Below are 23,075 nucleotides of genomic sequence, written 5' to 3'. Positions count from 1 at the left end.
CTCGTTAACATAATCGATTATTCACAATATTGTCCCTGATGATCGGAGCGTGCGTGTTTTGAATGAAAGCGGAGTCTGTGTTCGATAACTCATTATCTTATATCGAACAACCGACGACGAATGCTAAATAGCGATGACGGCCATTTTGACCCTGCGAATCCTTCGAGTGAACAGGTAAATGAATCTCTCTCCATCCTTCAAAAACATTTAGTTTCGACTGACATTTTGATGTCTTTGTAAACTTTATAGAATGTGTGCTCTTCTGGGATAAATTTTAACAGCAATTGTTTTTAATAAGGGTTACAAAAAATCACATGAAATCTACTTTCGGAATCTGAAAAACCCATGTAACGGATGATCTTGTGTGAATGGCAGAATGCACGTATTGGCTTTGTTGCTTTTGGTTGGATTTGACTTTCAAAAGATAACTTAATATTCGTGTGGATTCAATACAAAAATAGCTCATTAAATGAGTTAAATATTGTTACAGAGAATATACTGGTAATAATTTTTTACTATTGCAGAAGGTTGGGTGTTTTGGGAGGGCAAGATGTGTGGCGAGGTGTTGAAATTAATTGTTGAATTGAATTTTGAAATTGAATGGCAGGCACTAGACCCAGTAACTGGGGCGCTGTACTCCTTTTCAACAATTTTTGACTTTATCTGTCGTACTAGCGCCCCAGGGAATGGCACAGAATTTTAACGAATACCCAGTTTTTCGCGACACCCAACCACAAAAAATGCCTCAAAATGACAAAAAGACCAAACAAACTAGCTCAAAAGTCGCCTACTCTATTCTCGATACGTCTAGGATGTAACATCAGGCATTTAATTGTACTCACAATCATTTTTTAAACTCCAAATCGATGATTTTTAACTCCGCATCGTGGAGCGATTGACAAGTCTGCGATTTTCGGATGTGTATGGTAACGAAACATGGCGTCGCGTTGTGGGTGGATGTCCATCAACGGCTGTTTAATGCTACACTTGTTACAGGCGTTGCAGCGAATGCTATACATTGTACACGGGGATGGGTACAGGCGCTGCAGCTAGCGAGTGCCCACGTGCGTTCAATCATGGTCAACGTAACTTACACGGTGCCGGGTTGTTGGAAAATTATCAGAAAGGGGGTGAAAGGTTCTCAGAAAGGGAATATTGTCTGAAAGAGGGGATTTTTCTGGTCATCGCCCCCCCAAAAAAAAGAAAAAAAAAAAAAAAAAGGGGGAAAAATATGATAAATAAATAAAAACCGCTGTACTTCATCTAGGCCTACGATTTTTGTGCATGGTTAAATTGCTTCTTATAATGTTTAGTGCTGCCAGTGTCACTGTAGAATTTTTTTTTATTTATTTATCATCTTTTTTCCCCTTTTTTCGTTTTTTCCTTTTTTTTTGGGGGGGGGGGGGGCGATGACCAGAAAAATCCAGACCAGCAGACTTCATCCAGAACCATCCAGCTTCATCCAGCAGACTTCAGACCAGAAAAATCCCCTCTTTCAGACAATATTCCCTTTCTGAGAACCTTTCACCCCCTTTCTGATAATTTTCCAACAACCCGGTACCGTGTAAGTTACGTTGACCATGATTGAACGCACGTGGGCACTCGCTAGCTGCAGCGCCTGTACCCATCCCCGTGTACAATGTATAGCATTCGCTGCAACGCCTGTAACAAGTGTAGCATTAAACAGCCGTTGATGGACATCCACCCACAACGCGACGCCATGTTTCGTTACCATACACATCCGAAAATCGCAGACTTGTCAATCGCTCCACGATGCGGAGTTAAAAATCATCGATTTGGAGTTTAAAAAATGATTGTGAGTACAATTAAATGCCTGATGTTACATCCTAGACGTATCGAGAATAGAGTAAGCGATTTTTGAGCTAGTTTGTTTGGTCTTTTTGTCATTTTGAGGCATTTTTTGTGGCTGGGTGTCGCGAAAAACTGGGTATTCGTTAAAATTCTGTGCCATTCCCTGGGGCGCTAGTACGACAGATAAAGTCAAAAATTGTTGAAAAGGAGTACAGCGCCCCAGTTACTGGGTCTAGGCAGGCACAGGATTTGGCAGGCAGCAGCACGGATTTCCATGCAGTCCTGTCCCCGATCCCCTCTGCCGTCCCGAGTATGCAGGCAGCAGGCCCACAATTTTTTTAACGTAATTTGTTTTCTCACTTGAATTAGCAATATTTAGCATAACAAAAAGTAGTAAATATCTATCGTTCTTGTCAGTTCGTCCTGTCAGTTTTTGCCCTTTTTTTGACCCTCCCACTACCTGCCTCCAGCAGAGTTGAGAGAAAACGATTCCCCCAAAAAGCAGACCACACACAATTAAAATGACAAAACAATTTACTTTTGCAACAATTTAAAAACGTGTATAAAATACAAAGGAAATAGTTCAGTGCAGCATGGTAAGCCAGTCAGGTTCAGCTGTAAATTTTAATAATATTTTGGTTCGAAATCTTTTCACTTTTTAAACACGTTAATTATTGAACCTTTTTTGCTGCACTGCAAAAAGTGCAAAGGTACTGGTTTGTTGTTGCCAAATGAAATGCGTCTAGGTTGTTGTGTTAGCGCTCAGTCAAACTTTCAGGCATGAACTGTCCAGCAGGCAAGCGTGACTTTTATTATTACTGTTAGTTCCAAGTGCCGAGCCGCAGATGGCAACAGTTCTTCTTAGTTCTAAATCTAAATCTAATGTTATATTGACATGTGGTGTTTAATAAATTTTGATGTCTTCTTTTTTTTCAACAGGAAAACAATTGGTTATCTGTCGACGCTCTCTTCGAGTGACTGAATTTTGTGACGATTCTACGATTGTATTTGGTGCGCGATCTGATAAAAAAACAATTAATTGTCATCCGTGACGATCAAATACGATTTTGTTTCCACTGCCCCTGAACTTGTGCTGGAATTTCCAGCATTTGAAAGTTCTTCCCACTTATACAAAAAACTTCTTGCGACGTTACAATGCAGAGGACATAAGACATAAAACTGCTTGTCGTCGTTCTTGATACCCGCTCTTGCAAAGAGTGGATGTACATTATACCTGAACTTGTACAGGATTTTTTACTTCTGTGAGAAGTGACCAGCTATATAAAATAAATACAAAAAGATTATTGTTTATATATATGTAAATTGTATATTTGTATATTTGCCAAAGAAAAACTCTTTTAATAGATTCTTTACAAAAAGGCAGACGTGACCGTCCTGCCTTGTTTCCTTTATTTACAAAGTCAACGATTTCTTGCTGGACACAATCAATTTTCAACGAGTTCTCAGGGAGATAAAGACAATCTGTTTTTGCAGACATTCCTTTGGAAAGGAGTGACGCTTGTGTTTTTTGTACTACCGTATCTCTTGACTTTGCAAGATGGCTTCCGCAGCCGCTGCTGCACCAGGCCAGGAGGTAAACAGAATGAACAATCACGGTGCTAACAGTCCCGCTCGGGGAGTCGACGGGAGTCTTGTGAGACAAGGTCCGCCCCCATCCATGGGAGGAATGGGTTCCTTAAAAATGAACGGACCTCAGTCAAATGCAAATGCATCGGCAAGCCAGAACGCTGCCAAGTCTAAAGTGGTGCAATCAAATAACTCATCTGGAAAGCCTGCTAGGTAAGTTGTAGTAGTGTACATGTACATGGACAAAATTCTTGTTGGGTTTCTACTAAATTTATCGATTCAATCAATCAATCAACAACATTTTAATTGTCATTTAGTTTGAATCTTGTGTTCATCTGTGCTGTAGCAGGTCGTAACAGTATCACTGTTCGAGTTTGGAATGGGCGACCAACATTACTATTTGCCGAGTACAGGATGGGCAATAACCAATATTTACTTGAATGATAAGCTACCAGGGTGTTTATTTGACCTCGTGTGCTGCATACTCTATAAGATCTGATACAGTTTCAGGAGTACCTATAAATACCAGTGTATATGTAAGGCACTTTGAGAAGCCTACTTAGGCTTGAAAAAATGTGTTCAACCAGTGTAGGAAATGCCATTAATTTGTTTTTCTCACAGCTGGGTCCATAAATTGAATTGACATAGAACATAATGAATATTTGTTTGTTCCATTATTTTCTACAGCGGAGATTGGAAAGCTGGGCTAAAGCAACCACCGAAAGATTCCAGATTTAAAACAAGTGTAAGTATTTAGGATGAAATGTCTCAAATTTTTAAATTGCTCTTTTGTTTATTTTGATATTGTGCATTTAGGATGTTCTAATCTTTGCCTTTGTGTTACTGAACCACTGTCTCATTCGGTGGTGCAGCGTCAAACTGGGCATAAAGTAATCCATGTGTTAATTGGCAGGCATGCTCAGGTCATGTCTTGCCCACTGAGTACATGAACATCGGGCCTGCAATGTCATCTTTGAGAGGGCAAGGTCATTTTCATTTTGCAAAAGGCACTTCCATTGGAATGTCTTTGTCTTGCATGGGAAACTTTCAAAGGGCGCATTTAGGCTAACACCAGAGGCAGCAGGCCTTGACCTCTGTGAAGTTAAGGCCTATCTTCATATACTCGAAAGAAGGCTTGAGTTTGATATTTTGAATCCCATTGGGCAATTGTCAGACTCCAGTAATTATATAACAAAGGACCAATACAGTGTTCTCCCTTGACAGTGGTCTGCTGGCCAGATGCTAGTTTAAACACATGAGGACCGGTCAAAATTTGCTTCCTAGTGATCCAGCAAGCTAGTTCAGTGTTGAAAAGCATCCCAAATTCATTTGAAACTTATTGACTTGTGAAAAAGCTGACGGACCAGTAAAATGACAAGCTAACTGGTCATGTTGGCCAGTCATACAAAATTATGGGTTCAAACCTTGCAACAACCAAAGAAAGTCATTGACAGAGCTGGCCTCAAATTAACCCACAGGAATTGCTGTGGTTCCCTTGACTTTGGCACCCTGTGCAAGGTTCCAAAACAAACTAAACATTTTCCTCAAAGAGGTGCCCCTGCCACAAAAGCTGGTCTTTTTGTTCACTTATTGTTGTTTATTTACTCTGCCATTTCGCAGGACGTGACAAACACAAAGGGAAACGAGTTTGAGGACTACTGCCTGAGTCACGGTCTCCTAAAAGGCATCTTCGAGAAGGGGTGGGAGTGGCCTTCCCCCATTCAGGAGGCAAGCATACCCATGGCGCTTTCAGGTCATGACATCATCGCCAGAGCGAAGAACGGAACGGGTAAAACCGGCGCATTCACAATCCCGATGCTGGAACGCACACAGTTGAACAAAAATGAAGTACAAGGTGAGATTTTATGCCAAACGGTACCTTCTCACCAGAGTCAAACCTGGCTCAGTAATTTCACTTTATAATAAAATAGACCTCTTTTCCATGGGATCCGGCAAACCAGACTTATCTACTTTGTACACATGTCAAAAAGTTTCTTTTCCTACCCGGAAGAACTTCAAAGCAGTTTCATATATTTTTTTTAGTCGGTCCCTGATTCCAACCATGTAGTGTAATATCTAGAGTAATTTTGAGGATTTTTTTGTCGGAGACTAGACTCTAATATCTAGAATAATTGTTTGCGGATTTTGTTTTGTCCAAGACTCATGTGTTACCTCTTATGATTGTCTGCAGGTTTGGTGTTGGTACCAACGAGAGAGTTGGCGCTGCAGACGAGTCAGATCTGCAAGGAGCTGTCCAAGCATCTCGGCCATCAAGTCATGGTCACAACGGGAGGTACCAGTCTCAGAGATGACATCATCCGTTTACAGCAGACAGGTAAAGGATCCCAGACCTGAAAGAATGTGGTCTCTGCTTTTCTTGCAGTCACATCAAAGTTGTCACAACCACCTGATTCTTAATTATTATGATAGTCTAATATTTGCCTTTGTGTTACTGAACCACTGTTTTCACTCGGTGGTGCAGCGTCAAACTGGGCATAAAGTAATCCATGTGTTAATTGGTAGGCATGCTCAGGTCATGTTTCGCCCACTGAGTACATGAACATTGGCGTACCGTTGTACATTGCATCGTCACTCCTGAGTCCTGCAAGAAGTTGCAAGAAAGTTATGACAGAAAAAAATCACCTTGTCGATCGAATAGAATTGGGTGCATTCAGATGCCTTTCGAAAATACCTCTTTCTCACAATGTCTTATGCTATCAACAGCTCTTCTTTTTTTTCTGTTGCAGTACATCTTATAATAGCAACACCGGGCCGTATTTTGGACTTATGCCGTAAGGGCGTGGCCAAGCTGGACAAATGTGGGATCCTTGTGCTGGATGAGGTAAGGGCATCGCCCATTATTGTTACAAATACAAAGAACTAAGATTGCTCTTAAGACCAATCTTAATTGCTGAGCTAGGTGTGATGTAATTAAAACACCTAAGCGTTATTGACAACTTATCTTAAAATGAATCGCAATGCTTTGAGAAATGGAATTTGGCCAGCCTCGCGTTAAGAATCGCAGCTTCGGTTTTCTTAATCTTTTCTCATAATGTGGGAGCCAAGTCATGGGGTAGGGGGCAAACGGTTAACGAGCTATGTTGCTGTCTCCAGGAGTAAGGCTGGTGCAGAGGTTACAACAGAGCTGTCTGAATATGGAACAGAGAAGATTGGATCTGTCAAAGGCTGTCCTGCCTGCGGGCGACTTAAAACAAATATAATACTGTTGTTCGGGCCTCGGAATAACCCATGGCGACCACAGCAATCGATGTGGTGCCCTGTACTTTTGATGTCATGCCCTTTGAAATACAAATAGAGTGCCCCTTACCAGAGGAAAATTGCTGTGCCTCTTCAAGAACGAAGTTTAAGACCTGACTGTTGCTTGTTGTGTCTTAAGAATGAATTTAAATTAATATTGAATGAATTTTCTTCCGCAGGCTGACAAGCTGCTGTCACAAGATTTCAAGAATATGCTGGATGACCTTATTGCCTTCTTGCCCAATGACCGTCAGATCATGCTGTATTCTGCCACCTTTCCAACGACAGTAAAAGCATTTATGGTAAGCAATGAGACCATAAACGTTGCGCAAGTGGACTTACGCAGTTGCGTAAAGTTTCGTGCAATCGGCTGCAGGTCTGGATGTAACCCACAGCTCCCACAGCAGGTTCTGTCGTGGCCTCTGTGCTTTTGCAATGGTAGCCTTCGCAAAGTTACAAAACAAATTAACATTTTCCTCATAGCAGTGCCCTTTATCAGAGGGAAATTGATGTGCCTGACTTTACTCTATTATGTTGAGTGTAATTCTACATGCTCCCTAATTTTGTACCAAATATCCCTAAATGCAAGATGAACATCTAGTTAGCTCCGTGAATGTTTGAAATTGAAGTCAACTCGCTTGGAACTAGTCGCCACAAGTAAAAAGTATAAACCCAGACTCCCCCGATTCTCTAGTGATGTTTTCTTATATGTAATTCTTTTCTTTATTTTCTTCTTTATAGGAGAGGTACCTGCCTAATCCCTACCAGATTAACTTGATGGAGGAGTTGACGTTGAAGGGAATCACGCAGTATTATGCGTACGTCAAAGAAAGAGAAAAGGTCCACTGTCTTAACACACTCTTCTCAAAGGTAAGAAAATAATGTCTCTTCAAAGAAAATATTTTAGGGAAAACTTATCCTAGAGCTGACCCTTTCCCTGATGCGGCAGAAAGTTTCCTGAACAATGTTCTGATTTTCCACTGATTTACCAAAACTTATCCCATAGCTGTCCACTTTCCCTGATTCTGCGAAAAGTTACCAAGGCCCGATCTTATAAAGTCTGTAGGCATAACAATCTTGCTAAGCACATGGCCTCTGTTGCCCTGTCCTTGGTGCCCCTTCAAAGTCTCCCATAGACTTGAAGACTTGCCCTCTCTTAGATGAAATTCCTGGCCTGTGATTGATATGTGAATAACAGGACCTTATTTCTCCTCGCCCTCAGCTGCAAATCAACCAGTCAATCATCTTCTGCAACTCCACCCAGCGCGTGGAGTTGCTGGCCCGCAAAGTGACGGAGCTAGGCTATTCATGTTTCTACATTCACTCCAAGATGCGACAGGAACACAGAAATAGGGTCTTCCATGACTTCAGAATGGGTGCCTGTCGCAACCTGGTGGCTTCTGGTGAGTTGGCTTTGCCTGGTTCCCCCATCCTCCCCCCCGTACTCGATTCTTTGGTGATGTTGAAGCTGATTGAGATTCCACATCACAGAACTGTTAACTTGTTCCCTGTGTTGTGGCTGAGCTCTTTAAGAGCACCGGATTCGAGCTCTGGTGTTTCTGATCAGCATGGGTTTCGAGTACCGGTCATGACACTTGTATCATTGAGCCAATTACTTTTTCATTGTTTTAATATTGGTTTGTGTGGAAGAGAGATGAGTTAACTTTGGGGGAAATCCCTTATTTATGGTTATCTTCCGAAACTTATTCCATTCCAGATCTTTGCACCAGAGGTATCGACATCCAAGCCGTCAACGTAGTCATCAACTTTGACTTCCCCAAGCTCTCAGAGACGTACCTACATCGCATCGGTAGATCCGGCCGCTTTGGTCACCTCGGTCTGGCCATCAATTTGGTCACGCATGAGGACCACAAGAGTCTCTGCTTGATCGAGCAGCAGCTAGCCACTGAGATTCGCCCAGTGCCCAGTGAAGTGGCGATTGACAAGAGTTTGTACGTCGCCGAGTTCCAGATGCCCGGAGGAGATGATGACAGGAAGAAGCCGACACAACCCGGTTCGTCTAAGGGTCAGTCAACTAAGCCAAAGCAAAACAACGCTAAGTAAACAGGTACCTTCTCCCCACAAAAAACAAACAGTAAGAAATGAGTATAGCAAAGCAGTAAAAAGGTTTCCATGTTTGCAAAAACCTTGATGGTTTTCAGTCACCTGTTGTATTGACTTTTTCTCTTTCTGTGAAAATCTGTTTTTATTTTTTATTAATTTTTTTTATTTTATTCAAAAATTCTCCAAAGTGACAAGAATTTGTTGGATGGGAAATGAGAACGATTTGATCAGAATCAAGAATTTGATTCTAAACTTGATTGGAAATTAATTACAGACACAATGTTTGGTCTTCGGTTATTGTATGATAGGTGCTGGATGGAGGATGGGCGAGTGGTAAGGAAAAGGTGGGGGTGTTCACGGTTTATGACAATTAGACGACAAACACTGTTTTGAACCTGCAAAATTGAAAGAAGGAAACAAGAAAAAAACAGTACTTGTGTATCATTTGACGTGATAATTTTTATTTCCCATGGTGTTTGGATCGCTCCTGTGGTGCAGATCCTAATCACTTTATTTTTGTTTTAATATGACATTGTCGTAACTGCATCACTGTGAACACGCCTCCAACTGTTCCTCTACCACGTTCTGTAATGCAACTTTTTCATCTGGTGTTCAAACGCCAACAATGTTGTTTTTTATGTTAAATGCGAAACCCAGATTGAAGATTGTCAACAGTGTACAATGTGGTAGAGTTCCTATTTGGTAACCGCCTCCCACCCACCTTCTGTCCGCAGTGTAATATGTGCAACATGTAATGAAAAGAAATCATAAATATTTTGTTTTCATCTCAAGAAGAAGAATTTTAAAAGCTTGAAATCAGATAAGAAACAAAATCTGAGTGTATTTTTTTTTTCTTAAAGTTTGACGGCCATTCCTTTACTCCGAAGAAAAATGTTTGTGATACTTCTTATTTTTTGCTGCCATTGTGAATATCATAAGACTCTGAGAGACTTCTTTATTTTAAGGCACGTCAGAGATTAGTAGTTTGTGCCACAAAGTTTCTGACCCTCCGAAAAGATGAAATGGGCTAGGAGGTTAAAACCTTTGTTGTTGTTTTTTGTTTTCCTTTAAAAAATAAAATCGGTGAAGTCCGAGCTTGAGCCCCAGTAAGTTTCGGACCCCATCGATTTTGTTTTTTAAAACCAAGTGAGATTTTATAAATTGAAATTGATCATTGACACTTAACATCTTTCTTGTGTTGGATGAGGATGGTACTGTCCTGGGTACACTGAAAAGATTTTGCATAGTATGGAAGTATTGAAATGAGAAAACCAGTTACGCCAAAGCGCTATCGTGCTGAGTTCTGATTGGAGCGTTTGCGTGGACAGACGAACTACAGTGTGCTGAAAAAGAAGCTTGACACAAAGTGGTTTAAACCACAGCATTGGATGACTGCTTATTTATATGAAGAACAAGAAAGAAAAAAAACAATTTTGCAATCCCACAAAGTGTAAGTAAAGCAACTTTTTGACGGAGCCTGAAAAAAAACCGTGATCTGTCTTTGTATGAAATACGAAAAATGCAACGCAGGACTGAAACTGAAAAAAAAACACTAATGCAAAATGTTGTGAGAAACGGAAGTCAGTTACCTGAGATTGGTGTGAGGAGCCATCCGCTATTAAAGAAAATGTACAGAAGGCTTTGGAGTTCCAGCATTTGGGTACTTGAGTGTACCGCTTACATCAACTGTAGATAGGTGAGGTGAAGTGTTTATGATGATACGCAAACTATAAGCAAACAAATTTTAAGACGAGAAATGCAGCGACAGTGTTCAAGAAAATGTGTGGATGACTTGCTCTGGATAAATTAAACAAGAGATGATTCGTGACGATGCAAAACTGTCTGCAACTTGTGGAACTGCAACCCCAAGGATGTGGGATGTTGAAACGAATGTAGATTATCTGAAATGATAATGCCTTTGTAATACATAATTTAGTGAGGAGCTATTGTTGGTTTTTCGCATGTGTAGAGAGAGCCTCACTGGCGTTTTACGCAACTGAAAATGTGGAAACAACTCAAGACTATGTCGCGTTCAAAACAGTCGTGTCCTGCAAGACTAAAAGTCTGTTGATCTGTCGTGCAAAACTCTGGATTAAAAAGTCGATCATCGGAGGCAAACCAAAAAGGAATCCTGCCATTCGAGAAGTTGCAATTTGGAGTGATAAAAAGGACGACACAGGACCAGTTTAAGCGGTTAAACCAGTAAGCAGGAATGCGTGCTTAGTCGCATGAAATTTGTTACAAGCTGATGAACTGTTGTGTTGACTGTAAAGAAAGGTTATTGATGTGTTTACTTGGTTCGAGAGTTGCGACTGAAAAATAGATGCTGGAGCACAGCACTGATTTAACATTTAACATGGCTAGGTCATGTTTCAATGTCAAGATGTTTTTTGTTTTTGAGGCCATTTCAGCCTGTTGAATGGTGCCCAACTTTCATGTCGTTAAAATTTCCCCTGCAGCTGAACTTGGATTCCATTCGCATACTTACATGCTGAATGCAAGATAAAAGCTTTTGACGAGAGTTAACTCTTAATGGTAAAAGAACGAGCACTACTCTAAACATTTTGGGGAACCCTCCGAGTGTTTTACCTGACGTCAATGTGAGAGGGCTTACACTGTACTGAGTTATTGAAAGAAAAACATTCTGCTACATGATTATTTTCTTTGATCATTTTCCACACATGTTTTTCTTTTATCCATTTATTTTATTTTTTTGCTTCATTTTTCAAAGTAGTTCATGTGGGGTTGATGCTCCAGAATCACACTAGTGTTTTAAATTGGTGTGTCCTTCGTAATTGCGTTGATGCCAAATGACTCAATTGTCAATTTTTAAACCGTCCGTGTGAGATCGCGGTAGTGTAAGTGATCAAGCGCCCTCTGGAGTTCAAATCATGGAATATTGGTTGTCTTTATGCCACCCGCCATTCAACGGGCTGAATTACAGGCTGAAATTATTGTGACATGTCTTTTGTATTATACATCCTTCTCTAATCGGTACGAGTTTGGCAACTTTTGTTTTTCTGAGTTGAATATTCAGAAAATTCCACGAAAGAGATTTTGAATTCACCCAGAAAAGTCTAATAATTACCTGTTTATTGTGAAATACAATTGAAAAAGAAGAAAAAATGAGATGAAATTCAACAAGATTTTTGTAAATGTTATGTTGTTTATTTTTAGATCAGGTCTTGAGTGGTTCTTGCTAACCATGTGGTTGCTTCTGGGGTGAACCATTGAGGGCGCTGTTTTGTCTGTCGTCAAAAAGATTTATATTAAATGTACTAAGAGAATTGGTAGAAAAGGTTTTCGGGTGTGAACACCAACTAGCTGGCCCATTCTACATACAGCCGAGCTGGTCACTTGTTACGAATAGCCCAACTGGCCTCATGTTTCACAGAGCTGCTTAAGCACAAATAGTAGCCAAGTACAACAAAATGATACTTACTAGACTAAGGTTACCACTGTCAAAACACCAAATCACATACAGTTCATACAATTTGTGACTGGTATCCTGCTCATTTTTGCTTAGCAGAAAAAGAAGCAAAATTGTCAGCTTCAACAACGCTGTGAAATGGGGCCTAGGTTGTTCTGTCTTATGTTAACAATTACCCAGGTTTAGTGTACAAGTGTCCATCCTTGACGTCATGATTTATGTATCTTGAGTAATTCTTAGTACAATTTCTGATTGCAACGTCTGAATGAATTTCATGCACCCAAGGTTTAACTCTCCCCTGCTCTTTTCCCTGGCCTTGCAGGGTCCAACTGCGGGCTCTGTTTGTGCCAGTAATATGTAGATTTTAATGGTGTGGCACCTTTCAAGAGCTGATTCCATTCCATGTGTGTGTATGTGGTTGCAGTGTCGGGGGACAAAGTTCACTACATTACACCTGTTAGCCAAATTGGCATTAAGCTGTTACAAACAAATACTAAGCACCCCCCAAAAAAAGCAGATTGAGACTGCAATGTAAACTTACATACATGGCTGCTTGGCCAGCGACCCGTTTCTTGTTAAGCGATATTATTCAGTGCTAAGCCAGTTTATTGCACCAACTTTATTAAAAATGGGCAGTGTTAGGATTGTGTGTTGGGGAGAAGTGAAAGGGACAGGGGATATGTGTATGACCTTGGGTGCATGAACGATTAGGTTTTATTTTATTTTTGTTTATTTACTTATATTGTTGTGAGGGTGGTTTGTACTTTACAGAGCAGGCACAAACCCCTAGACATAATCGGTGATTGTCGTCTGTCTCGAGGAGGAAGGATGCCCCTCCGTAATGGAGGGTACTCTTTGAGGACAGCATGACCACGGTGTAGATGCTAGCCCTGTCGAGTATAAACCAGTACCCAACTTCGTAGAGCTGCTTAAGCAGAAAATATTGCTGGACGCATTTCTGCTTGGCAGATATAAGCAGGATTTGAGTTACAAAATGTACTTAAGACATGGTAGTTTGACGGGTAACCTCCTTTTCTGGTAAGCATACAGTTGTTATGCATAGCAGCTTTCTATGGCTGAGAAGCTTTATGAAATAAGGCCTAAGACCCAACTTCATAGAGCTGCTTTTAAAGCACAAAGTAGCTAAGCATAACAAAACATACTTACCAGAAAAAGATTACCAGCCAAAATACCATATCACATGTACCGTAATGTGATTGGTATCCTGCTCTTTTTTCGCTTTGCAGGAAAGTAAGCAAAATTCTCTTCTTGAGCAGCGCTATGATACATTGTATAAGCGGAGCCTCTAGGGAATCGGCAACGACGAGAGACATTGATGAAGTTTAAGAAGAGATTTAACATTTTTTTGTGAGCTCTTTAATTGGGGAATGGGAGGGGGGATAAATAGTACCTACTTGTATCACATAAGCCTGAAACGGTTGTGAAGAACGGAGTCGAAAAAAGAACAATATTTTATTTTTGTTTCAGGGGTCGAAATTGCCACTAGCCCGCTAGCCCGGGACTACCAGATTTACAGCCGGGCTACTGATTTTTCCAGTTTGATAGCCCGACGGGCTAGTGGAAAAATAATGCAAAAATCATCATCACAAACAATAAAGAACTATGTTATTGGTGTGTTGTAAAGTTTGAGCCGTGACGCGAGACATAATGTGTCTTTCGGGCTACCAAAATCTAATCAGGGCTACTAAAAATTATTGGTCATTAGCCCTGCTGACTACCATGGAAATACACTTAATTTCGACCCCTGTTGTTTTGTAAAGCGCACAATCGATTGCGAGAAGGGTTCAAACATCAGTTTTATGACAGGTGAAGAAAGAAGAGTTGTTCAAGCTTATCCCTTTTTTTCTTTTTCTTTTTTCTTTGGGATTTTCTCAGGGAGCTTCACCAAGCAATGCCCCTGTCCCAAATGGTAGTTTGTTCTTCTCCACTTCTTTTTCTTGTGATGCATACATGTATGGGTGCCAATTGGAGCGTGTGTTTCTTTCTGTGAGTCTTTAAAAGCTGTTTGTGGGCAGCCCCTCCTTTTAGTGATCGATGACACAACCTCGTGCTTTGATGTAAACTGAAATAATGTTAATTGTGAGGTCACAATTCCATTTTTAGCATTTTGGTTGGTTAGGTCGTTGATAAAGACTTGTTGATGGAATTGAAAATTATTTTTTACAATTTTAATTTGGTTAATTTTTATGCAGGGATTTGGTTTTCAATTTTTTATTAAAATCCAGGACATTCAGGTAATCCACTCTGAAAAGATTTATTCCTCGCCAGTTTTTGCCAGATTACAAAATCGTTAGTTGTACTTTATTTCTCCCCTGTTGTTAATGGGCCCCTTGTCTACCAACACCTTATGTTAGCACCGATGCTTCATCGAGTGAAGTGGAGGTAAAATTTTCAAATAGAAAACTAACGTTTGCATTACGGAGGCATACATGTTGTATGCTAAATATTGCCATGGCTAAACAAGTATATAAGGCACACGTCCTGTCTTAACGACCCCTTACCCCAACAAATTGAAAACCAAATTCCATTTTTCTGTTTAGTGTATAGTATTTCTTTGTATGTTTATCAGGCCATTTTTACAGAGCTTTAGAGCATGGCTCTGTCTCTTCAAAAGCTCTGCTTAAGCTTGGGTTATTCCCTGCCTAAGCTCTGTAAAATTGGCCCAGGTTAAAACTGCACTGATGGTGTTAAACTACCTGATGATGCAGCTCAATGTATCTGCTATGTGTTGATGTGTTGGAAGGAATGGAATCTTTTGTCTGTTCAAGCGTGTGTGCCAAAGGTCCGTGTAAAATTGTTGACACTCTCTCGGCAGCTTTCAAAGTGACCCCACCTAAAAGTCTTTCCCCCACCAACCCTAGGGGAGAAAATGAGTTCATTCCTGTATGTCACTACCAGTTGCGTAATGTTTGAATTAGAAAACGAATCAAAATGTAATGCAACAATTTATTCCCATTCACCAAGTTCTTCCAAACACTTTGTGCTGCTTAGAGTGTATCATCAATTAAAGGAACACGTTGCCTTGGATCGGTCGAGTTGGTCTTTGAAAAGCGTTTGTAACTGTTTTGTATAAATTACATATGGGTAGAAAGATGTTGTAAAAGAAGAATACAATGACCCACACAAACATGCCTCGAAATTGCACGGTTTTCCTTTTACCTCGTCGACTAACACGGTCGGCCATTTATGAGAGTCAAATTTTTGACTCCCATAAATGGCCGACCGTGTTAGTTCGCGCAGTAAAAGGAATACCACGCAATTTCGAGGCAAACTTGTGTGAATAATTGTATTCTACTTTTAAAACATCTTTCCAACCATATGCATTTTATAAAAAACGGTTATAAACGCTCAGTTATAGACCAACTCGTCCGATCCAAGGCAACGTGTTCCTTTAAGCTTATAAATTTTTATTTTTTCCCTGGTGGCACAGTTGTTTTTGTTGATTCCATTTTGATGTTTGATTAATTGAAACCTGTTGTACTTGTGTGTGCATAGTTTTTATGGTAGGTTTTAACCATTGCTGTCACACCAACACATAGCGTCTTGCCTGTACCAAAGTCATCAAGCTGTTTAGGCAGAAAAAATCATACTTAAAATATTGGAACCAGTTACGAGCAATGTACATTACATGTTATTGTGGCTGGTATCTTGTTTCTGCTAAGCAAAGATACTTTATGCTTAGCAGATGCTTTAACATCTCTATGACGTTGGTTCAGGTGTTGAGACACTCTGATTGTAAAGTTGCTAGGTGGCAGCAGATATAACGGTAAATTTTGAAAGTTTAAGGACATTTGGGCTTTACGTTCCAGAGCAGTTGATTTTATTCGGTAAGTCTGCTGCCACCTAGTGTCACTTAAGTCTCATACTGTGAGGCTTGCGCTGTATCCGAAATTGGCGGCTACGGCTACAGCAGTTGCTAAGGGTGTTGTTAACGACCTCTTTACTTCAACACTATAAGATGCAACAATCTAGCCGTAGCTGCAGCCGCCAATAGACCAATCCATTAGGCTCCGCCAACAACGCACGTGTGTGCAAGAACACATGAGCCTCTCCAATGCCTTTCTGCACAACTCTGCCCCGCGCGCCAAGCATACACGCTCATGTCAGACTTCATTTGTTTGACCTTTGTTGCGTTGTGTCTGTACGCAATGGGGCAGAGCTTAATGGATCGGTCTATTCGGACATAGCTTAAACTCTGTAACTATAAAGGATTGGCTGCCAGCGTTTTCTTAAGCTGATATGAAGAAAACAACTTGCTAAGCAGACTTGGTAATCAGCGACAGAGGAATCCGCATCCTGTTTCTCTTGATCTGGTGACCATGCTAACGACCAATTTCAACTGTCTGCTTAACAGAGTTGGCTGCCTTTCCTCTTGTTAAGTTTGTTCTCAGGGAGACTTGGTTAAGTCTCTTTGAAAACGAAGGAACGTGAGGAGGTTGAAGAAGATGAGGTGAAATATTTGGGACTACATCAGTCACTGCCCTCGGTCATTAAAAAAAAATTGTGGTGGGGGAAGTTTCTTGGACAATACACACTGCATGTTCGCGAGCAAGGACATTCCTAGCCGCTGACGGCGAGACATGACAGGTAGCTCACTTAAATTGGTCTCTATAGGAATGGGAGACTTTGAAGGTTATAGGTTGCAGTATAGTACCACCGAGTAAATCCACAGATTTTATGACTGCTGCCACCTATTGCTCAAAGGCTGCCATTGTTGGGGGGAGGGGGGGGGGGTCAGTGACTGGTGTGGGTCTGCAATGTTATGGTTAACTCAATACTCGTAAGAAACAGATGACATGCCCAAGAGTAAACCAGTGTTATGCCCAGAACAATAAGACATTGCTGAATCAATTGCAACTTTCTTAAGATTAAGGCGGTAACAAACAAGTCGTTATACCAAACACTCTAGTCTCACTTTTGAATGGCGTATATGGAGGTGTGCCTGCATGGGTCGCTTTTGATCCCTTAAGTATTTTTTACATGCAGTCAAGGTTTAATGGTTGGTCTTTGTTTTCATGGGCTTTTTTTGAGATATATGGTGGACACAATACTATGACACTGTTAGGTACGGGGGAAGTTTATCTGTGTATACCCGAACCAAACGGGGTAGTGTCAACCTTACTCAAAAAGGCTAACTGTGCTGGTCACGAATTGCAGTACTGTGTTTTTCTACAGTAACGTAAGCGGAGAAGTACTAAGTAAACAATAGAGATTGTGATGTTACATTTGGGCATGCCATCGATAAATTCATGATTATTGGCTGTTTTTTATTTTTTTATTTTTTTTTTTAATACTGAAGCAGGAAATATGCTCTCTGGTGTTTTTATTTCATGTTATTTTACTTCTTTTTTTTTTCTTTTTTTCAATGGGGGTTGGGGGGAAGGGTATTCATTCAACAGTAAATGTTATTAAGGAACTTTCAATTTTCAGGGGGGTACTGTTTGGGGAACTAGTCGTTCTTAATTTAAAAGATAAAGGTTTTACTTTTAAAAGAAGATCAACAATAACCTTTCCACCTATTAGACAGAATTGTTTTGATGTACTTTGATCTTGTATCAAAATGGCAAATACAGCGGCCATCTTGATTAGTTTGCATCCCGAAACCCAGTTGTATGTCTCAACAGACAGCTTGTATTTGATGCACAAGCCGAAACAACGCCCTCACAGAAGTCAAATGAAGACCTGTCATTGGCTGAGAGTTTTCATTGTTTGACCAGAATTGATGGTGGCCAGTGCAAGGCAGCTGTAGTGTAACAATCTGTGTTTTTGGACAACGTTGGGCTCGGTTGTACTTGCCTTTTAAGCATACAGTCTCCTTGTAGGGCTTGATGCTTAAGCCATCTTTTTCTTCCATCAAAGCCACGGTTTAGGCTTTGGCTTACATTCTGAAAGCCAAAGAGTGAGCCTAAACTTTGGTTTTGATGAAAGGGCCTATGTAATTGTATCTCGTGAAACTGATGCATAAATTAATGACTGTAATCAGTCTGATACCCTTTTCTTTCAAGCTAACATCACCATTGTCGACACAGTGAACAAGATATTTAAAGATGGCCAGGAAGTAAGAAACTTTTGTACACTTTCACAGAGCTGCTTCAGCACACAACTTTGCTAAGCATGGAAGTTTTAATTTCGGTTAACGAAATTGGGTACCAGCCGGTATACCACTCTGGTTACTGTTTGTAGCCAGGGTCAAATTGTATAGCTCTGCTTAATACCGAGCTGTGAAATTAGGCCTGGGGTCGATTTCACAAAGAGATAGGACTAGTCCTTGGGAGATATTAAAAACGTATGGCTAGTCCCAAGGTTAATGACGAGTTACTCCGTTACTCGTAGTCTTAACTCATTGTGGGATCCATCCCTGGATCCCTGTTTATTTGTGTGCTTAACAGATAACAAATATTTGCCTCAGGCCCGTGGCTCTGCATGCCATAGGAAAAGAGTCTGCGCTTTCCATCCGAAGCAGGGATTTCCACTCATTCATAATCTATCAAGGAAGTGTATTTTCACAGGGAAAAAGGGAAGTTTTTGCTTGTATGTGTCAGCAAATTGAAACTTTATTAGACATTCTTCGCTTACACATCTAGCGCAGGAATTCAGCGCTTGCCCTGTAAGCAAAGAATGGTTATTGCAACTGCAAAATTCGGCGGTAAGCGGAGCCATGTGGCCTAGGGAATGTAGGCAGCTTCGTTTCAGGACCTCCACCAAATTTTCTTGTTAAGGCCACATCTTTGGAGAGGTTATTGTTGATATTGTTTATTGAAGCGAATTTCATGTGTATTTTGTTTTGTTTCGGCTTTTTTCATCATCCATTCATGATAAAGACCTTCATGAACATGTATGTCATGGATTTTGACAAGTTGATACTGAATAAACTCACAAGGGATAAGTTTAATACACTTGGTTGCGATTGTTGATGTTTGTTTGGTTGCCCTCCCCCCCCCCCCCCCCAGGACAAAAGTTTGGAAAGCGTACATTACATGCCTGTATGCTTCGTTTTTGAAAGGACACAGGCACCAAGGCATGTTCTCCTTGGTAATTAAAAGGGCACCCTATTATGAGGAATTGTAAATTATTTTTACTGGAGAGTTTCAGGGGCACCAAGGCAATGCCCGGGGGCATGAAGGCAATCGCCTTTGTTGCCTCCGTGAAGTATCGGCCTGCATGATATTTTGACCTACTTTGATGAACTGTTGTCTGATTTTTATTTGCCCTTTTAGAAAAATCAAATTTGTGTTGTATTACAATGTCTTGAAAAGTCCATTACAGCTCACTGTGGTGTGTACAATCAGTACAGGTCATTCGCTCGTCCCCAGCTCCTGGGATGGGGTGGGATGGGCAAACGTATCATATGCACTCATTGGTTTCATAATGCGCAACACATCGTTCATCACACTCACGCAGCACCTTAGTTGCACTGTACGCATGACCATGGAGGACTAATGGCATGACGTACTTCCTGAACAAGAATCTGTGCAAGCGATTAGCCCATCCCAGCGGTCCTGGATCTGGCCGAGCGAATAGAGGTCAGCCCTTGCTCGATAATTGTCTGTTTCCCCAAAGTTAAATAGACTATAGTAAAACGTGTACCATATTAGTTATGTGGTCAACCAGTGGACTAATTTTAAGGGCAAAGTGTGCCTTTGATTTTTTTTTAAATCGTTTGATTGTTTTAAATCCTATATAAATGCAGAAGTGATTAACAAAAAAGTGATCGCGTGCCCACAACTAGATACCAAACGTATACCCTTCCCTTTCATGACCTAATTGTTTCAAAACTATCCCAGTAAAAGTAAAATCATTAGGCAACTTGCAACCTTTTTGGAAAGACCAGTCGTCTCACTTTGTGTATTTCAACATAATAATATGCACAAAAAAAAAATGAACTCAATTGGTTGTCGAAGTTGAGAGACAATAATGGAAGAAAAAACACCCTCGTCGCACGAGTTGTGTGCTTTCAGATGCCTTGAATTCGAGACCAGCTGAGGTCGCGAAATTTGGGAGAGAAATTACTTCTTTCTCAAAAACTACTTCAGAGCATGGAAGTAGAATTCTATCGTCATGTTCAGATGTAGCTTTTTCTCACAATGTGTTTTACTATCAACAGCTCTCCATTGCTCCTTACCAAGTAAGTTTTCTTTTGCTTACAATTATCAACACATGTATTGTCCAGTGCATTTTAGGTGTGATACAACAACCGTTTTGTCTATGTTGACCCACTTGCATAAGTGGGATAATTTAATATGAGAAATTTTTTTCAAGGGGTATTCAACAGAACCAGCAGTAGAAGGTCGCTCTGATATATTAAAACGTATTTTTTTTCCTGAAATGTGCTGATAGACCATTTCTACCACAGATGCAAATTAATTTGTCAGTTAAAGGAACACGTTGCCTTGGATCGGTCGAGTTGGTCTTTGAAAAGCGTTTTGTAACCGTTTGTTATAAAATGCATAATGGTTAGAAAGATGTTGTAAAAGTAGAATACAATGATCTACACAAGTATGCCTCGAAATTGCGTGGTTTTCTTTTTACCTCGTCCAATAACACGGTCGGCCATTTATGGGAGTCAAAATTTTGGCTCCCATAAATGGCCGACAGTGATAGTTCGCGACGTAAAAAGAAAACCGTGAAATTTCGAGTGATACTTGTGTGGATCATTATATTCTACTTTTAAAACATCTTTCTAACCATATACATTTCATAACAAACGGTTTCAAAAGCTTTTTGTAGTCCAACTCGTCCGATCCAAGGCAACGTGTTCCTTTAACCATTGATTGAAAACCACTGAACTGAGTAAAATGCGTGCCTAATTTGCTCTCGTCATCTTGGTTGCAAAGGCTGAAAGAATTACTATGGTAACTGGATGTGGCAAAAAGAAAACATGTATAGCGTCCCGCCTGCTCCCCTTTTCGGCCACCTCTCTATTTTTTGTCTAAATTGTAAACAATGTGTCGGTCGCCATACAAAAAAGGCCCTCCTCATTCCCTTTTCTTTTTAAAAAGCCAGGACGCTAAACAATTTTTTTTACCTTATCACTATGGTGTTGATGACGTCCGTTAGAGAGAGAACTTTATTTAGACGTCGGGTGGTGATTGGCAGAGACAATAAACTATGGGTTGAGTTCCACCAATCAGCAGCGTCCAACACATCGTGCTTCGGTATACCTCTACTTACCGTCACTGTCAAAAATAGTGCACTTATAAACCTGCTGCTGAGGGCTACCGCGCAAATTTTCCACGATGGTCCTTTTGCGTATGTCAAGGTTTGCGTACAAGGTTTAACAAGTATTTCAACACAAATTTTAAAAGGTAGATTTTGTTCTACAGAGAACTGTCTTGCTAGTATATTTTACTACCGCGGAGTAGAGTTTCGGATTTCGGGAGCCTTATTAGTCCTGAAAAGAACTGTCTTACTTTTCAACTTGGCGGAAGGTGGAACTACTATATAGAGGATCGTTATTACTTCACTACCGCGGAGTGAGTTCTTAGATTAATTGGAAACTGTTGTTGATAAAAAAACAGGTTGACGTCACCATTATTTTCACTGTGCACACTGTCACCAATGTTTCTTACATGACAATCCTTTATTATCGGTATCAGTTGACAATTACTACAAACCAAAAAGAAACTTGTGGTACAGATGATGACTCGTCATGGGCGCTCTTAACTTCGCAGTGATTTGGTTGCTCATCTATAGCCTGATGATAACACTCGCACTGAGCTTGGAGAGTCTGTGTACAAACTTGAACACATTATTCCCTTCAGAGAATACAGTTCTGCTGAATTTCACCTACGCTAAGCAAACGGTTCCTAACTATGTTATTTGCGGACGTAACTGCAACATGGACACTAACTGTAAATCGTTCAACTATTACAACTGCAATAACATGTGTGAGTTAAATAACTCCACACGTTCCGAGCACTCCGAGGCATTCGTCGACGATCCGAACGGCGTGTACTTTGATGAAAATCCGGAGTCGCCCTTAAAATCGTCTCCCGTCAACCACTACAGAAGTTGCGAGGAACTCTTTGCGTTCGGAGTGTTCTCCTCTAATAACATCTTCACAATCTACCCTTGTGGGGTCAGTGGAGGAGCTGCAGTCTACTGTGACATGTCCATCTATAACAACAGCCGGGGTCAGATCAGCTCAGATGACACCCAGCGAGCCATGATCACGGATGTAGGCATGACCACCACCAATGACGGCACGACCACCACCGATGACACAACGACCACGACTGATGACAGCACGGCCACCACCGATGACAGCACGACCACCGATGGCGGCACGACGATCACCGACGAAATCGTTGTTGTCCCGCAAGATGTCGTCGTTCCCAACGGGTTCGGCGGCCCAATGTTTGGCGGCGGCGGATGAGATTGGTGGACGAAAACGTTGAGTTTTATCAGCGAGTGCACTACCTATAATTATAAGGGGGGTTAAGCTCAAAGTGGTGACTACTAGAAACAAAACATTTGTTGACGTCCATGTTTACGTTCACGTTCTTGTTTGCTCGCGTGTGCTCCTTAAAGTCACCTGGAAGTGGTATTTTTTCGAAATAAAGCTTTTGTCACTTATTTATGTGTTTTGATGAGTGGAATGTGAATACACAGTTAACTAAGGTTTTAAAAAATCAGTTCTTATGTTATTTACAAATTTAAGAGTAGACCCTGACCCGAGAGGGCGCTGTTCGTGACGTCAATCGAGGCAGACTTTGCCTGTAATGCGTAGAGTAAACACAATTGCAAAGTACATGTACGGACCAAGTCGTGAGTTTGTACGTTTTTGTTTTTGTTTTTTCCGGCAATGCCGACCAGGTGTATTGCTGCTGAATGCAGAAAAACACTTTTTGAAATGTACCAACTCACGACTTGGACGTACATGTACTTTGCACGTGTGTTTAGT

At 40.8% G+C, this 23,075-nt stretch overlaps 1 protein-coding gene across 1 annotated transcript; it reads left to right on the top strand.

The window, feature by feature from the left end:
• The first annotated feature begins 58 nt into the window (after positions 1-58).
• LOC139951690 (ATP-dependent RNA helicase cgh-1-like) lies at positions 59-19,064 on the top strand. The gene is made up of 10 exons (XM_071950714.1): positions 59-174; positions 2,752-3,612; positions 4,087-4,144; positions 5,020-5,254; positions 5,591-5,734; positions 6,147-6,241; positions 6,837-6,959; positions 7,399-7,527; positions 7,880-8,060; positions 8,375-19,064. The coding sequence occupies exons 2-10, from the start codon at positions 3,371-3,373 to the stop codon at positions 8,719-8,721; spliced, it is 1,554 nt and encodes a 517-aa protein (XP_071806815.1). The 5' UTR covers positions 59-174; positions 2,752-3,370; the 3' UTR covers positions 8,722-19,064.
• The last annotated feature ends 4,011 nt before the right edge of the window (positions 19,065-23,075 follow it).

The sequence above is a fragment of the Asterias amurensis genome, chromosome 19 (genome assembly GCF_032118995.1).
Source record: "Asterias amurensis chromosome 19, ASM3211899v1".
Taxonomy (NCBI): Eukaryota; Metazoa; Echinodermata; class Asteroidea; order Forcipulatida; family Asteriidae; genus Asterias; species Asterias amurensis.
This window is presented reverse-complemented; position numbering and strand designations above follow the sequence as displayed.

Coding starts and splice junctions, on each gene's coding strand:
- LOC139951690 (XM_071950714.1), top strand. CDS start 3,371: ATGGCTTCCGCAGCCGCTGCTGCACCAGGCCAGGAGGTAAACAGAATG. Junction 3,613..4,086: donor TCATCTGGAAAGCCTGCTAG/GTAAGTTGTAGT, acceptor TATTTTCTACAG/CGGAGATTGGAAAGCTGGGC. Junction 5,255..5,590: donor GAACAAAAATGAAGTACAAG/GTGAGATTTTAT, acceptor GATTGTCTGCAG/GTTTGGTGTTGGTACCAACG.